Source organism: Electrophorus electricus, chromosome 4 (assembly GCF_041902795.1).
Source record: "Electrophorus electricus isolate QZ-2024a chromosome 4, ASM4190279v1, whole genome shotgun sequence".
Classification (NCBI taxonomy): Eukaryota; Metazoa; Chordata; class Actinopteri; order Gymnotiformes; family Gymnotidae; genus Electrophorus; species Electrophorus electricus.
Window position 1 is genome coordinate 10,651,200 of NC_137500.1, and position 18,129 is coordinate 10,669,328.

At 37.4% G+C, this 18,129-nt stretch overlaps 1 protein-coding gene and 1 long non-coding RNA gene across 6 annotated transcripts; one reads left to right on the top strand and one right to left on the bottom strand.

Annotated features, from left to right (window-relative positions):
• Nucleotides 1–5,029: 5,029 nt before the first annotated feature.
• Nucleotides 5,030–6,795, bottom strand: LOC145657474 (uncharacterized). Of its 2 annotated transcripts, XR_014123158.1 has the most exons (4): nucleotides 6,524–6,795; nucleotides 5,806–5,851; nucleotides 5,652–5,721; nucleotides 5,030–5,103 (listed from the first exon to the last, which is right to left on the bottom strand). It is a non-coding gene; the product is annotated as an uncharacterized LOC145657474 (long non-coding RNA). The 2 variants fall into 2 exon arrangements; XR_014123157.1 differs by having other exon boundaries at nucleotides 5,652–5,851.
• prdm11 (PR domain containing 11) lies at nucleotides 5,862–15,111 on the top strand. 4 transcript variants are annotated; one of them, XM_027021426.3, is made up of 8 exons: nucleotides 5,865–6,057; nucleotides 6,803–6,928; nucleotides 7,116–7,210; nucleotides 7,320–7,579; nucleotides 7,659–7,726; nucleotides 7,828–8,015; nucleotides 8,890–9,483; nucleotides 10,041–15,111. In XM_027021426.3, the coding sequence occupies exons 2-8, from the start codon at nucleotides 6,864–6,866 to the stop codon at nucleotides 12,200–12,202; spliced, it is 3,432 nt and encodes a 1,143-aa protein (XP_026877227.2). In that variant the 5' UTR covers nucleotides 5,865–6,057; nucleotides 6,803–6,863; the 3' UTR covers nucleotides 12,203–15,111. The 4 variants fall into 4 exon arrangements, with proteins under 4 accessions (XP_026877229.2, XP_026877227.2, XP_026877228.2 ...); XM_027021428.3 differs by lacking the exon at nucleotides 8,890–9,483 and having other exon boundaries at nucleotides 5,862–6,057; XM_027021427.3 differs by lacking the exon at nucleotides 5,865–6,057 and having other exon boundaries at nucleotides 6,807–6,928; nucleotides 7,116–7,214.
• The last annotated feature ends 3,018 nt before the right edge of the window (nucleotides 15,112–18,129 follow it).

Genomic DNA, 18,129 nt, shown 5'->3' on the forward strand with positions numbered 1-18,129 from the left:
AATAAACATAACACATATATATATATATTACACATATACACACGCAAATGTTTGTTTTGTTTTTTTTGCTTTTGTTTTTTTTTCCTGTTTGTTTTTTTTTGTGTGTGTAAGGTGAGACTGTGACAACAGTGCTTCTACATCCAAGGTGAACTAGTCATGGTTCTTGTCAACCAATAGGCCCAAAGGATTGCGTGTAGTCAGGGGGTAATAGTGTCATGCCATTTACTGGGGAGGAAAAAAAACAATAAAAATAAATAAAAACAACAAAGAATTAAGTGAATAATTATGAAGGAAGAGGCTCCTTAATACATCACATCACACCAGTGTGTGCCTGTAACAGTTACCCTTGAGACTCATAGGGTTTGTTTCTGAGGTTGTCTTAGTTTTTTTCCCTCTGGGATGAGGGTGTCAGGTCACACGTCCAAAGACGGCATGCTGTGTCCCCGTGAGACTCAATAGCCAGGCCTGGAAAGACCCATCCAAAACCAAAAGTCTCTTTTTCTTAGCAGGACAGTATTTGCCAGGGGTGGGCAGCATCGAGGCTTCTGAAGTCATTTGTCAGACTCTGTCAGAACTGTAACAACCCTTCCATCCATCCACCTTCATCCTGCTGCCCGGGTTCATTCAGTAGTGAGCCTTAGGATAGGATGTGAGTGATGCACCCATGCTCCATGTCGGGTCGACCTCAGGCTGAACACCAGGAGAGAGGCAGGCGCAGCTCACAGCTGCTGCTCCACTCAGACAGATGGCTGGCTGAGGCAAGCACTCTATAAAGGACAGAGCTGGGAGAGGAGACTGCTACGTCTCCACACACCAGGAAATCATGTTGGTCTGGTGCAAAGGTGAATAATTTGGGTTCAGAAAGCAAAAGGTCCTCCCCAGGAGATTGTTCAAACCACCCGGATGTGCTGATAAGTTCAGCCCAGCAGGCAGAATCAATTAGAAAAATCAAAAAACATGGTGGGACTTTTTATTTTTCGATTTGGACATGCACACCTGTGCTGGTGGTCTTACCTGTGCCCTTTTTAGGAAGCACTGTAGACTCCCCATACTAAGGAGAAGAAAAAAAGGTGTCCATGACTAAGGAGTATTTTTTTTTTATAGGAAAATGTATTCAGGTCTTCCTAGTTTTCACAAAAAATAAGTGCTTTTCTGTTTCTTAAAACAGTAATTTGTTATTGAAGGTGTTAAAATGGCATAATTTATGCAAGTAGCTCTCTTTGTTGCAAAGAGAGGAGCATTTGCATAATGAGTGTAATGTTTATTTTTTTAATATTCTAAACTGCCAAATGGTTTTTTCTAAGTCCAGAATATAGATACATTAGCATATTTTATGTATAGCCTAAAAAACAACAAAAATATTACACCCCTGACCCCCTAAACCATTCTGTATGTTAAACATACATAAATGACAATAATATTTCACAATTTGCTGTCTTAAACTTGAGGGTTTGATGTTTGAGCCAAATTTAGTAATAAGACAGAAAACCCTGAATTTAAAGCACAAGCTTATTGCAAATAACTCAAGCAAACGCACTAAAAACTTCTTGAAAGACTTTGTTAGGCATGGCAAAACTTATTAACGTTAGCTTATCCCTATATCTACTCCTGTTCATTGTGCTTGCCAACGTTTCTTCTATATGAAGAACGTGTAATGAAGCTGTGATGCTGACTTACCTTGCAAGTGGAGGGATCCTCTGTAAGGCTTTGTACCTAGTCACCTTGAGCCTTTCTTTTTGCCATCCTTAAGACCAAAAGATCAGACCCAGATTTGACCTGTTAGCTCCTCTGAATTAACCCCTTCTGTTTTGTTTCTTTTGCATACATTCTTGAGTCATCCGGGGTTACATCACATCTTAATGGTACCGCACAGTTGGCACCTCCAGTATGTTTACATCTTATTCTTCCCAAACTTACATATCTTTACATAGTCTGTCTTTAACTTGTCATATGTACTTTATCCATGTTGACACACCATTGGGCTATTTTTAAATGATAAATGTAAAACTCCTATTTAGGGCGTGGGGACAACTGAAATGTGCTTCTGTTCATTACAATGTTTTAAAAAAAAATTGCACAATTGTCATTGTTTCCAGGGCAGGATAGGTCTAGTTAAATCAGACTGTTTTGCTAAGATGTAACCAAACAAGGCATAGTAAATATCCTGTTTAGAGTTTGTTTTATGAGAACCATGACCAATTGATTTTTTATTTATATATATTTTTTTTTAACAAAAATGGTCAAATCCAGATTAAGTTATTGCTTCCATGTGCATGGGAAGCGAGCTGCAGTTCCTCCCACTCTACTGTGAACCATTGATCAACCTTAAGCATTCCGTTTAACCTGCATTACCCTCTGAACTAGGGCTGGGTAACAGGCTTCAAATTCTTCATATCACTGCAAGCTGTTATCATAATATAAAATCACATAACCTGAAAGGACATGTTATGGCCTTCTAAAAGCTGTCATTGTCAAGGTCATTCTGAGTGTGTGAGAGTTTTGTTGTTAAAGCAAAACTACTCCACCTTTTCCCTGTACAGGTGCCTTAGAGTGCCTTGTTTCATACAGTATCATCTCCCAGTGGTCCCTCTCCTGTGCTACCATTACATTACCACAGATGAGCTGATTGGACATTTATTCTCTAAAGCCCTTGTGTTGAATCCTCAATCTTCAGAATATAACTAGCACAGCTGCAGGTTGTGTGTGATTTTTATTGGGTAAAAGTAAATTGGGTGTAATAATGTGGTGTTAATGATGTGATTGTCTGGTTTTCTCTGACTGTCTGTAGTTGACGTAGATGTTTCCCCACATGTTCCCTTTTAAAATGTAAAAAAAAAGGAGAGAGAGAACATAAAAAGGAAATAAGAAAAAATTGTTCTATAAGGAGTTGCCTTAAGAGGTATTTTAATTTTTGGTTTGGTTTTGTTTTTAAACATCCTGAACAAAATATATTTATCAATAATTGCACAAGCTAAAATTGTCTGTAAAGGGGAAACGTTCCTTATATTGTGATAAAATTAGTCCCTTTTTTAGCGCGGTTATTTGTGGCATATACAAGAGTTTGAAAGCTTGAATGCTTATTTCTTTTCCCTTTTTGTGGATGCAATTCAGAATAAAACATACATGTGAATAGATATTCGTAATTTTATAAATTGTTTATGCACTTTCAGCAGTAATACCCGTAGTATTACTTAAAGGTATACTAAGTAATACTTTCACAGTTCATTTGCAAATCATACATTAATAACTCGTTTTGCCACATGGCTTGTCATGACATCAGAATTTGATGAAATCTCCAGTGTAACACTTACAAGTGGGAAAGACTTAAGGCTATATAATAATCCATATCTGCTACTGTTACATAATTACTTTTTCTTTATTTCACTGAGGTTTAGTGAAAAAGTTGGTACTTTTTTTTGTATGTTTTGTTTTCCAAATATACAACAGCTTTATAACTGGAAGTCTTTTTTCCTGTTTTTCCTACTGAATCACTAACTAGGACTGTTTTGTGCTGGTAGCCAATATTTCATCATATCTCGCACCACCTTTTTTCTGTTTCTGTTTCACACTGAAAAATCAAATAAAGTTAATCAGGTATTCAAAATTTAGCCTAGACCTGGGCAGCTTAGGAATGATCAAAGAGCCTGCAAGCTGACTAGATAGACTTAGAGATCATCAAAACACATGACCAATTGCTTCAACCTAAAACATACCTTCTTATGCAAGTTTTTTACATAAATGTTTTATCTATTTTAATATGCATTAAGTTTTAATTTATTTTCTAAGATTTGTATGCAGAATTGTCATTTTCCTTTTCACATGTCTGGCAGGAAGATGCCAAAATAGAAAGGTATGCATGTATGCTGGGTTTTTTTTTTTTGTTGTTGGTTTTGTTTTGTTTTTTTGTTTTGTTTTGTTGAGGGTTTTTGCGGGGGATAATGAACAAATACATTTTCAAAGTGGTATCTCTAGCATATGTTTGTTAGTAATCAGTCATACACTTTAACAGCTACGTGCAGGAAATATCAGTATGCCATAAACTTGGACGTTCTGTGCTGAGATGAACTTGCCACGCTGAATTAGTTCCCTTGGACCACTAGGGGAGGAGAGAGAGGATGGACAATGGTCTAATGTGGTCTTATAGGTTTAGAGGGGGGGAGTGAGAGGAATGTATGAAACGGCCTACATTCACATTCTACAGTCTGTTTATCCAAAGAGATGGCAAATGTGCATTTTGCTTTTAGGAAGCCTTTTATAAACATTTTTATTTTTAAGACGTATCAGTAAAATCCCACACTATTTCTGCTATGAGTAATGGATTACAGCATCGTGTCACAAGTGGAACTAGCCTGGTGTCTAATTTTTTAAGCTTTTTAAGTTTTCTCCATCATTCTTCAATGCTGTGTAATTGAGGGTTTACAATGTTTGAGAAGTGGGACTATAGGGACCATTTACCATGTTTATACGTAAATGGGAGCCTCTGCAGACTCATTCCAGCCGTACATCTAGTTACTTTTTCCTTTTAATATTTAGATCCATATTTAACGTGCATTATATTCCCTCAGTGATACTGTAGTTTTAGTTATTTTTCCTTATACTCAGTCATGATTGTGGCCTTCTAGTATTGTTGATACATTTCATCTATACAGCTGTAACCTCCCTGATGTTGTACACCTTTTTGTGTGTCTGTCGGTCTGTCTGTGTGTATGTGAGGGTATGTGTTTGTCCTTTACCTCATCTGCAGTCAGCTGTTAAATTGGAGGACTTTTGTTTACGTGTGCAAAAAAAAAAAAAGGATTAAAAAATCTTCCACTAATAAAACACAAAAGAGGATGCATTGTAGCGATTTGAGTAATTACAAAACATTCACCTGGTGTGCTGAACTATGTGTAAATTTGTTTATTACACAATATGAATATTTGTAAAATTGTTTGTATTTTTTAATAATGATTTTAAAAAGGAGTGTGTTTATTTTTTTGACTTCTGTTACAGAGCTCTTGCTTTGTTCGTTCGCCTGACATTGTGAGTGAATCGGTTGGTTCTCTTACCTCTCTCCTGTATTTGAGCCTGTGCTGAGTTGTTTGTATGCAGTGTTTAGAAATACTGTAGGGACCGTGAGAAGAAATTAATATTAGGAGCATTTGATCAATTTGTATTTATTTATTTTATCATTTTTGTTAATAAATTGACCAAGAAAATTAGTCTCCTTCTACATATTTTGAGTAACCAAACACTGCTGTTTCATACTATTTGGTACCGATAACTTTACTAGTACCTATTAAATTTGTTAAAGAGCATGATGTTTTAGTGGGCGACCTTCCTTAGGCATGTCTGATAGAGCACATAATTGGCAGATTGACAGCTTCTGAGGGCGATGAACCCTATATAATTAGCTACGTGTTTTGTTTTTTTTTAATGGATTGGCCAGATTTGAGATCAAAACTTCAATTCAGTGCTGAGGCGAAAAAAGCACTTCAGTCAAATATTAAGAAATTGATCATCTTTGGAGGAGCTCTGCCAGATTCATTTTGCAATGAACATGTCTAAACTATGGAGGTTTATGTTTACAATATATTCGGAAAGCCCATTTCTGGGCAATAAGTAACGTTCATATAATATTAATTTGTTGCTCTAAGAGTAGAAATACTTACATTTTTAAATATTGATGATAAATTCGACCTGAACGTATTTACAGGCACGCTATGACAGATATAGCTTTCCCTAAACAGAAATAGACGTATGACTGGTTAAACACTGTAACACTTGTGTGTAAAATGTAACTTTCTTGTCATTTTTGCATTTTACCCCCTTCTCCATAAACGCCGCTTTCTTCCGTTTTCCATGTCATTTCCTGTAATAAAAAAAGATGGTGGTCAAAGCTGAGAGAAGCAGCTGACTCGTTACAAATATTTGAGATGATAAACTTTACATCGCCTTGGACTAGTGAAATGAACCTGTACTATTGTGTCACCATCGCTTTACATGTGGGTACAGCATAGGTTGTTCGCTAGGGAGCCTAGCAAAGACCCCCCCAACGGACTGCGTATTCTCCAAAAGGTGAGTTTCTCTTACTAGCCAATGTGGCCAATGAAAATGGCTTCCGAAAGCGTTAGGCAAATTGCCAGTTGTCTGCATAAGTGAATTGCGAATGTAGACTAGCGTCGAAAGCCTCGCTCATAGTTACGGACATCATATGTGCACGGTGGCCCTTGTTACTTTGCTTCATTTTGTTGGAGAATCCAACCGGTGGAGTGAAGTTTACTCTTTTTGAGGACCATGACTGTCTTGTTTGTTGTACTGTGTTCATAGCGTGAGTGGACCAAGAGCGACAGTGCTCATGGCCAATCACAATTCAGCTTTCTAACAGAACTACTTCGAAAGTGATCGTTTCACATCGGAAAAATGAACAGATCGGTATATTAGGAAACGCAGCGTGTGCCCTTTTGCTATGTACATTTTTAAATGCATACAGGAGTTTCACATTTATTTCGCACTTAATCAAAGTGAATAATCAAAAACCTACCTGCTTTGTTGTTTTGTCTTTTCTTAAGTCGATTAAGTTTCTTATATGTCTTTTCCTGTTTTCATTGTTATTAAAATGATGGTAATATATCATGTTTCACCTCTTCCTAAATCTCCCATTGGCTACTGATTTGACATATACGCTGTAAAACCGAAATAAAGATATTCACATGTGTCTCAGAATATAAAACTTGGAGCAGAGAGATCTTACCTATGCCTTTATCCTAAATGCATAATTTAAGTGGGTTTGTAGGTTTACTTTTTCAATTTCTTTCCTCAGTGCTATGACGTTTGCATGAAAGGGGCACACACAGGGTTTGGCCCTCCTCCCTGTACTGACCATGGCAGACCCTGCCACCTTTCCAACTGAGCCGTGTATGGAAACTGAGCCAAACTGCAACACAGGGTAATAAAATTAACCCTAAGCAAACACACACTTGAAGGCTTCCCTCAAGTTGGGTGCCAAAGACATGTCATTTACAGTGATGAATCGAGAAGTAACTTCCATTTTCTAGTTGTTCAACCTGCATGGACAATATAAGTGATTAAGATAATTAATGCATTCATTAACTGTAAAATATGTACAATTTCAGTGTCATCAACAAACGTTCTGAGGAGCCACACAAAAAGTTAAAAGTGAACCATGAGCATTGTGCCAACGTGGGACAACAAAATGTTGACTTCTGGTGTAGGTATTGGGTCTTCAAATGAAATAAATCAGGATCAAAGATCATATAATTCATGTTTTGAAGTGTACGTTACAAATAAAGATTCTAAATGAGTTTTTGTTCTTGCAGTCTGTGAAGATTGTAGGGAGTTCTTTTTGGAGGAATGCCCTACCCATGGTCCCCCTGTCTTTGTGCCTGATACACCTGTTGCACTGGGTGTGCCTAATCGGGCAGCCCTCACTGTGCCTTCAGGAATTGAGATTATTGAGGAGGGCCAGGAGGTGGAAGTTTGCTGCATGGATGAAAATATCCCCAAGGGGGCACTCTTTGGTCCGTACCAAGGCCAGCTGATAACCAATGACAAGCAGTCAGGAAAGTACTCATGGATGGTATGTCTGTTTTTAAGTGTTCCTTCTGAATTGACCAACATTTCTGTTAACATTTTGAGATGTAAATGGTTTGTTTTAGATTGTTAATGAGGACAACACTTACAAATCTATTGATGGCCGTGAAGAAACCATAGCAAATTGGATGAGGTAAAGGCTACAGTTCTGGCTTTACCCAGTACATTAAAGCACCATACAGACACAACTGTCTCTACTTAAAAAATGCCTCCTCCATGTGCTGCTTTTATCAGGTATGTCCGGGTGTCTTCCGAGGAGAATGAGAGGAACTTGAGTGCTTTCCAGCATGGCGAGCACATTTACTTTAGTGTGTGTCGTAGACTGGCAGTGGGAGAGAGGCTTTGTGTATGGTACAGTGATGACTACATGAAACGTCTGCAGAGCATCTCCCAGGACAGGATCGACCATCACCTGGACACAGGTGAGCTACCTCCTGCTAACTCTGATTGAAAAAAAAACCTGTCAGTTTTATTAGGTGAACGCTTGCTATGGTACTAAGCTGTTACTGGGGTCCTGAGCGCCCAGTAATCAACTTCTGAGATATGTTTGGTGGATTTTTGACACTAACCCTTAAAATAGTCACGTTTTTAAAATTAATGTCTAAATGTGTAGTTTAGGTTGCCTTTTTCCCTAGGCACTGGTTTTAAATTAATCTGTATATTCACCATAGGATCATGAACAACCAACATAAAATGCAGCAGATACAAACTTCAAAATGTAATGTTCATGGCAACATTTCTACCACACACACACACACACACATATATATATATATATATATATATATATATATATATATATATGTGTGTGTGTGTGTGTGTGTGTGTGTGTGTGTGTGTGTGTGTGTGTGTGTGTGTGTGTGTGTTCATATGTTAAATAGACTGAAATCATATGTTGCAAGAAAATGTTATATATGGCTTCTTCCATGGACAAACACCATCAAATATTATGGGGCAAAATAGTATGTTTTACATCTTTTAGTAAACATATAATACCTACAAAGTGTAATTGTCATATTAAGGATAAACACACCTTTCTAAATATAATTAATTGTTATGATATAAACTGAGCTTTAACAACTTTTGTCAACAATAAAATTATCACAGAGGAAATGTTCCTGGCGGTTTACCTACAATGGTTTTACAGGTAAGTAATGTAGGTTTTGTTCTTTTTGGTCAATTTGTTTGTTCTTGTTTTCAAATGTCTTTTCTTATATTATTTTCCTGTAAACACACTTTTTGATGTGTTAGTAAGTAATGGTACCCTTATTTTAACCCTGTCTTTTGGTTCTTTAGGGTTAAATTCAGAAGGCCTCACCCAATACCAAGAAGAAGTTCAAGGTCCAATTCTACGTTCAGCTCTGCATGGGAGGAGGACCATTAGCAAGCATGGGAGCGATGAGGCCGATAGCCAGCCTCAAGCCAAAAAGAAAAAGATTGATCTTATATTTAAAGATGTTCTAGAAGCCTCGCTGGAAGCAAGCCAAAGTCAGGACAATCCGTTAAATAGCACTCTATCATTACCGAGGGCAAGAGCACAAGTCAGCAATGTCTTCAACCAATCTGGGACATTTTCCCACCATGTAGCGGAGACATTCCTCAGCCAGACGGAGTGTAAGGTGGCTCCTTTGGCCTCTGGGCTGGCTCCTGTGGAGCAGTTAGAGAGTAGCCTTAATGAAAGATATGTCAAAATGGAGGAGACAGAGGAAGAGCCTACACCACAGAATATGACTAGTGAAGGCCCATCTACATCTTTCTGCCCAAACTGTGTGAGACTGAAGAGACGTATACGAGAACTGGAGGCTGAGCTGCTCCGTTTTAAACAACAGGAACAGGCTGAGACATTGGCATTACCCCCATCTGAGCCCCTGCCCAGTGATGACCTCAGAGGTAGGTTTGTTACTGGGCACAAACTACTGTGGAATGATGTCATGCTATGTTTTAGATGTCTACTGGCACCTTATTCATATAATTAGTTGTCCATATACATTCTCCTGCGCATGATCTTATATGCTTGGATACATTTCTGTTTTTTCTTTGGTAATAATGTTTCCATCAAAGCTTTGGTGTATCACATTTGTCGGTGTGATTTTTATTGAATTGTAAACATATTTAATTGTAAACTTAATTTTCTTATTAAATATTTGAAAAAAAAAACATTGTCTTCTCATTTTGCTGTCTGATCAACTTTTAATGGTATATTGCAGTATATATGGTAAATTAGATGACTAGGTGTTTAGTAAATAAACGAATTGCACTGCAGTGCTGTTAAAGGTTCTAAGAGCAGGTGTGGGTGTTTGAAACAGTTCAATGATATTGTTTTTCGCTTTGAGATTTTTGTAAGGGATTTATCATAGAGCAGCATATGACAAAAAGAAAACCAGGCGGTTTGATTGTAAGCAGTGTAAGGAGGTTTATGTAAACTGAACATTTCTGTTCTCTTGCAGCAGTGGAAGGCATGACAGCCATCCCAGCAGTGTTGGAGGAAGATGACCAGGACCTCGACTCCGCAGACGAATCCATTGCCGCTGACATGCTGGTAGCTACTGACGACTCGTCTAAATTGTCTGTTGGTCCAGGTCGGCGGATTCGCCGCTTCAAGCAGGAGTGGTTGAAGAAATTCTGGTTCTTGCGTTATTCTCCCACGCTAAATGAGATGTGGTGTCACGTGTGCAGGCAGTATACTGTGCAGTCCTCAAGGACTTCCGCTTTCATTATTGGTTCCAAGCAGTTCAAAATTCACACTATCAAGCTTCATAGCCAGAGCAACCTTCACAAGAAATGTCTGCAATTGTACAAGCTACGCATGCATCCCGAGAAGACGGAGGAGATGTGTCGGAACATGATGACACTTTTCAATGCTGCTTACCATCTTGCGGTTGAAGGTAGGCCATTTTCTGACCTTCGACCTTTGGCTGAGCTCCTAAAGAAGTGTGAACTTAAAGTAGTTGATCAATACATGAACGAGAGTGATTGCCAGATACTTATCCACCACATTTCTCGGGCATTCAAAGAGGACTTGGCAGAGAAGATCCGCCTCTCACCATACCTTGGCGTAATCATGGATGGGCAGAATGATGATTTGCTGGCAGACACTGTTGCTGTTTATGTGCAGTTCATCACCACAGAGGGCCCACCTGCTACGGAGTTTCTCTCTTTACAGAGGCTGAATAGTTGCAATGTAGATGGCTACCTCCAGGCTGTTGATCGTGCCTTTGGTGTATTGGGCCTGAAGCTACAGGACATGCTAGTGGTGGGTTTGGGAATAGATGGTTCCAACATTTCCTGTAGTCTTAGGGCAAACCTCTATGTAGCCATACGGAAGACTATTCCATTTGTGTTGTGTCTGCCCATTATGATCCATCGCCCCCATCTGGAGATACTAGATGCCATATGTGGGAAGGAATTGTCATGTTTAGATGATTTGGAGAACAACCTGAAGCAGCTATTGAGCTTCTACAGATACTCACCGCGTATGATGGCTGAGCTGAGATCAACAGCACCTACTCTGTCAGAGGAGACAGAGTTCCTTGGGGATATACGAGCAGTTCGGTGGATCATTGGGGAGCCTAATGTTCTTAATGCCCTCATCAAAGACTACCTGGAAGTGGTGACTCATCTTAAGTGTATCAGCACTCAGACCCAGCGGGCAGATGCAGCAGCCATTGCTCTGTCTCTCTTGCAATTCCTTATGGATTATCAGTCTGTAAAGCTGATCTATTTCCTTTTGGATATCATTGCTGTTCTGTCACGCCTTGCCTTTGTCTTTCAGGGAGACTATCTTCTAGTCTCTCATGTTGATGCCAAGATTGAGGAGGCCATTCATGAGATTGGCCAGTTGGTAGATTCCCCAGGAGAGTATCTACAAGAGTTTGAGGAGAACTTCCGCGAAAGCTTCAATGGTGTTGACCTCAAGAACCTGCGGGTAGCAGAATCCAAGTTTCAGTCTATTCGGGAAAAGATCTGCCAGCGGAGCCAGGGCATACTGGCCCAGCGCATTGACCAGCGTAGCCGTTCTGTTGTGCAAGCTTGCAGTGTGCTTGATCTGGCCTCGTGGCCATGCAACAGGAATGACCTCAGAACCTATGGAGAAGAAGAGATTCTCCTCATCTATGACCACATGGAAACAATTCCCTCATCGGGTCATGAGCTGTCACATGACAGAATGGATGTAAGAGGAAGCTTGATAGGAGAATGGAGGGATCTCAAAGCTGACTATTATAGCATGAATGGCTTTAAGGAAGTGATGAATCATATATGCAGAAACAAACAACGATTTCCTTGGCTCAATCAGATTCTGCAGGTGGTCAGGGTTCTGCCAACATCAACTGTCTGCTGTGATAAAGGACGTGGATCTTTACACAAATTGAGAAGGAACAACCGCTCCAGATTAACCCTAGAGCAGATGAATGACCTGCTCAACCTGGCTGTTAATGGCCCACCCATTGCCAACTTCGATGGCAAGAGGTCGTTAGACAGCTGGTTTGAGGAGAAGTCGGGGAACAGCTATACACTTTCATCAGAAGTGCTAAGCAAAATGTCTAACACCGAACAAAAGCCTGTGCTGCACACTATGGATGTGAATTCAGAGTTTTATCCTGATATTTGACTGAACAGAGCCTGTCCTTTAACCAGTAATATTCCAAAAAGCCATCTCGGTAGGTGTAAGCTGATTAGGGGCTATTATGTGATTGGCCAATATATATATGACATTGGCCCTGCTGCTACAATGGCCTGGTTAGCTGTTCTTATTGATACTATTCTTGTATAAGAGTAGTCTGAATGCCTTTGCAGGACATTGGCACTTGCACGCCTACAGCTATTCTGGAATGTGTTATTTCATGTGATCTGATGCTCCAAAGAAAAAGGAAAGCACTTATTGTTTGAGGGTATAAAAAATTGTGGAAATACGTAAATTGGATACTACAATTTATGGAATTTCTTTTCTTTAGATATTATCTTCTCAGCATCTAGTTACAATATTTTGCATTTTGTTTTGTTATTTGTTTTATATATATATATTTTTGGGGGGTTACTTACCTTATGAGAATTATATATAATGCAAGGCAATTGATCGTTGTCGCATGTTTCAAACATTTGTTTAGATGGAAGGAAATGTTTGTTTGCCATCTTTCTTGCTGTTATGCATTTGGACATAAAATGTTCCCTTTTAAAAAGTGAAATTCAAAGATTTTGTTCTTTGAACTAAGAGCCAATCTTTTCATTTCGTTAATCATTTTATTTTATGTCTCATGTCTTTGCTCAAGCAAAATTCTTATGATTACTGATTGATTAGATTATGGATGTGCCATTATGCATTATGCAATCATAACCGTGCAAGGTGCAATTTATGTCCAATCTTCAACATTGTTTGAAATGCAATATGCAAAATGCTAATGCCTTATACTTACAGAATTTGCTGTTCTTGTGGAATTATATCCCTTTGTGCTGTATAAGTATTAAGATGAACATTTCAACATTGGACATTTAAACTTCCGAACAGTTCTTTTATAAACTTAAGTAGATTGTAAGAACAAAGATTTTGAATACATGGTATACATGGAATACCTTTATACTTTCAAGTACAACTTGTTTTATTTTACTTTATTATTTACAGTGTACAATCTTTCTGGTTTGCCACTAAATATCATTATCATGTGCAATGAATTATTATACATTTGTGGACATTAAGTAGTTAGAAAAATCTTTTATGCGGAATACTGTGGATTTAAAAAGCTCGTGTCATCTAAAAATTCTGTATACTGGCATTGATTATTTTTACTTATAGTGGGTGAGTCACTCACTCTCTTTTCTGTGGACAAAGTGAAATTAGTAGATTTTTAATCATTATGATGCTGCTAAAAAGTCTTAACCCTTATTGCCAAAGTTTCTGCGGAAACGATAATTAAAAAACTTAGAAATAAAGTGGGATGTATCCTTATAATTTTTGGTATTACTTTGAAACTCTGTAACATATCTTGCATTTAAAAGAAGCACTTAAATGGAGAATATGCCCCTATGCAGTATTTGTTGTACACTATGTATTGATTATACACTTTATTTTAACTTTATTTGAGAGAAATTTGATGCAGTAAGTAATCTTGCATGTTATCTGCACAACTACTATATATAGTTCAAATAATACTGTTCAAAGCTTTTATATTTGCAAAAAAAGATTTTATGCTGTAACACCTGTAGGAATTTATATAAAATTATGGATATAGTCTTTATTTTGTAATGTTTTTGGTCTTTTACAGACTTTTAAGCATGTGCTCATGGCTTTAGAAAATTATTTTGCATTTAAATCTTCCTGCTTTTGATTTAAGTGTGATTTAAGATAATCACCTTGATAAAGCTTTAAAATGCACCATCTGATTTTTCCAGAAATAACCTCATTCTACTGTTGTATGTTAAACTATTATACTTCCATGTGATGCATGTTATCTACATATATATTTGTGTACTTTGTTACTTTTGGTAGCATTTAATAGCATAGCATTCCTTGATTTTAATTCTAGTTAAAGCCCAATTTATTGGCTCTGTTGTACTGGATAGTAGTACGGTGTGTTCTATTTAGTTGTTTGTATGTTTTGTAATATGTTCTTTATTGTTGTACAGACTGTTATCTCATAATGAGGTATGCCATTAAATGGAATAGCTTTTGCATTTTTGTACATACAGTACTCTAGCTCTATAATTCAACAAACTGTAGTAGTGGTCTATTTCTCTGTTTAGTTTTTGTGTGTTCAGTGTACGCTCTATCATTAGGGTGGTGTGGAACTGCCATTGCTGCTTATGGTCTTCCTGGTGTGTAAAGAATAATTGTTGGGCTTTCTTTTCTAATTTAATGTTATGATATACATTTGTTGAACTTTTTGTTGTCTACCTTAATTAACCAAATGGCGCGCGCACACACACTCTAGGAATCAGTCTTTCTATGTATCTGTTTACTCACCACCCAACCCCATTTTTTTAGATTCTTATAACATGAGCCAAAAACAATCTTAGGATTTTATCTCTTGGCGAGCTTTGTTTGTCTGTTTCTTCAAAAACATTACGTACCAAAATGTAAATTCCAAGTCAAAATTCATACTTTTGTATTTCATGATTCACATCTTTTTGTAATTGTATTCACAATAATCTGTATTGTATTTTGTATTGATACCCCACTATATGCTGTTGGTGTTTTGTTTATTAACCAATTTTGGGGAGCAACATTTTAAGATTTATAGGAACAAAAACATTTCTGATTTCAGGTTTATATTCAAATGAATGTTTTTATTATTTTTGTGAAGACATACGTTTTGTCACTAAATATATACATTTACACAGTTCTGTACATCGCACTCTTTGTATTTGCATGAACACACTGTAACACTGGAAATACTTAGTTACAAACTATATGTGAACTTAAGAAATTATATAGCTGAAGATTGTAGTAATGTGTAAATCCACTCAAAATGTAAGCTTAATTATGTATCCTCTGCATATAATGGTTAATAAAGATTTTGTATTTTATTTATTTTAGTTTTTGTGTTATTTTGATCTGTCTGAATTTGAAAAGCTTCCATGTTTAACTGTCTTTTCAGTAATCCAGTCTTAAGGAATTTGATAGTCTAATTCAAGAGTGTCCCATGAGTGTAGCTTTTTAAATAAAAGTATTTCTCTTAAGAATGAATGCATTAATGCTGAATGATAATGCAAAGTTGATCAGGTTGAAAACATGAAGCGTCTCATTCTGTAGCCTTCAGATGGTTGAAAAGTAATGAAGGCCACAGAAACAAAGATCAAGTCCTCTTTGTTGAAGTCCAACCGCGACCTCATTGTTCATCTGTCCCCAGTTCCGCTCGCTGCATGCTGATGCCTGGCATTAGAACAAATATCATGTCATTGTCACATTGTTTCAGCATGCTGATGACTGGGTAGATGTGTGTTTGCACATTTGTTACTATGATGTTTTGTGAGATGAGACACACACAAAGAGCAATAAATCAGAACTTTGATTTAATGAAACTAAAGCAGTTCCAGGATAAAAGAAAATAAAACCTTGTGCTCTCAGTTCAGCAATGTTTTAACAGCCAGAATTACAAGAGTATATAGTGGTTTTACTAGTCCCAAGAGTTATAAGCAACCAATTGAAGAAAAAAGAAAACCCAGTTCAGCTAGACGCCTGAATGTCTGTTGCAGCAAGTCCATGGAAAATCTGACACAGCGCTGTTATTGTCACCACAGCTGCAGCACAAAAAACATGGCTGAATCCTTTTTTCATTCCCAAAGACCAGTCATCACCATGTACTTATACAGAACATTGTTTGGAACTATATCAAGTGTTCTATTGATATTCAGTTTATGTAGCTTTTACTAAAACTCTGTCATTTACTTCAGACTTTGTAAATCTTATATAGCATTTTAGATCTGTTTGACACCACATTGTAGCCAGCAACCTGATTCCCATGTTCAATGTTTAAAACGTCTGTTGAGATGTTGAGGAAAGTAACGACAGTAATAACATACAGCAATGTTGTGCATATATAAAATATTTATTACAGACACTGGACAGTGATTTTAGATAAAATGAGGGTCATCGTGGGTAGTAGTCTTTTTTCTGGCTACTAATGGAGGTTTGTATCTTAGTCAGTGATTGGGCTTTTATTTGCCATGTGCGGCGTGGCATGGGTAAACCCAGGATGCCTACAATTGCAATCAATGACATCATTCAAGTAGGGCAAGGGTGAGCTTGGGCGAGAGCTCGTGCAGAGAAGAGGCGGCATTAGGAATGATTGGCGATCTTTGCAGTGAACGGGTGTCTTCTGTGTGGGTTTGACTCTTTTCAGCTGAAAGCTTCATTAAACGTTAACCACTTTTGTAAGTAGAGTAATATTTTTTAAAAATATTTGGCTTATTATTCATTTGAACTCTGCATAGTCTGGTTACTTTTTTACTTGATGTTTATGCTAGAATGTAAAGGGTTTCTTAATATGTGTAGGTATCCAGCACCAGCACAATGAAATACTCCGTTGGACTTTTCGCTTTAGTATGTTTGGTGACTATCAGCCTTGGTAGGTTTATTTAATCGATACCTTGAATTTTCGACCGTTATCTATTGTTTTGTGTATGACCCCGGTGTTTTTTATTCGAAACAGGCAATAAGCATTATGGAATGCGCTTCTCCTCTGTAGGCTCGTCTCTCCGATGCTATAAATGCTCGGATTATTACGGTGGACGGTGTGAAAACGTACAAGAATGCTCTTACGAGGACTCCTGTTTGTCTCTGCATGAGAAAGGTAGGCCTGTCCGGGATTTAGTTGAAACATTAATTTAACCAAATAATTAGTTCAAAATCATCACCTAACCGCCATTTATGCGTAAAATGTATCTGTGGTAGGAGGGAAAACGATTCGGCAATGCATCAGGTACACCGACTGCGACAACTCTCGCCTGTCTCAGATGTTTCCAGCGGTGTCCGGATTTACTTACAGGTGTTGCAACAGTAATTTATGCAACAGTGGTCACACTGTGGGTATGTCTCTCCTCTGCCTGTTGATCTCCCTTCTCGGCCTATGGTGGTGCTGGAACGCAGTGTGAGAGTTTAGCTTTTGCACAAAAGTTATAAAAAACTTTTGTGGCCAACTTACAAATTCATATGAACGTTTTATATGTATGGTATACTGGGAGATTGTAGACAGTGAAAACCTTAATGCTTTTAAATTAACAACCACACAGCCTTTTTTGAAAATTAACTCATTTGAGCTTAATCAAATTAAACAATTTTCAGAACTTTAATGAAAAAACCTGTTTTGTACTTTTTCAGTTTTTTAATTCACTTTGCTTGTTGCTGATTATCATGTAAATGTGGAACTAAAGGTTATCCTGGATCTTGTCTCAGTTTGTTTTTATATCAGTAAACTCACTAAGACAAACTAATGTGGTGTTCACATTCTTCATGAAACTTAAGTTTAAAGGTTATATCTAATTACAAAGTATTCTGAGGGGAAAAAAAGTTACAAAAAGAACATTTAAAAATGTTTATTAGCTGTTTCTTCTTTCAGACTCTACAACTAGGTCCCAAACACTTCTAGCTAGTTCCACCTGCTGTGTGTGTATACTACCTAACAAAGCAAAAGGGCGTTTCAGCACCATGGATAGCTCCACAGTGAGTTAAAGAGACTATTACTTTTTTGTTCCCAAAGGAGTAACATCTATTCTAACAGTTACTGTTATAATACTAATTTTATTATAAAAATTAAATAACATTTGAAATATAAAGTATGAACCTCTGCAATGGACAAAGTAATACCAGTCAAAAAGTTCCAATATTCAAATATTATTTTAAGTGACTATGTTTCAACTAAAAAGTTTAAATCTTAGAATCAGTATTAATTATTGAATAAACTGACGTGAGATGTAGTGTATGCCACTCACACAAAGAGTTGTGGTTTAAAGGTCAAACTATTCAAAATGAACAAAGTTTGAAAGTTCACTGACTTGGGAATGGTGAACTGTTAGGGATTAATATATCCATTAAAAGATACAATC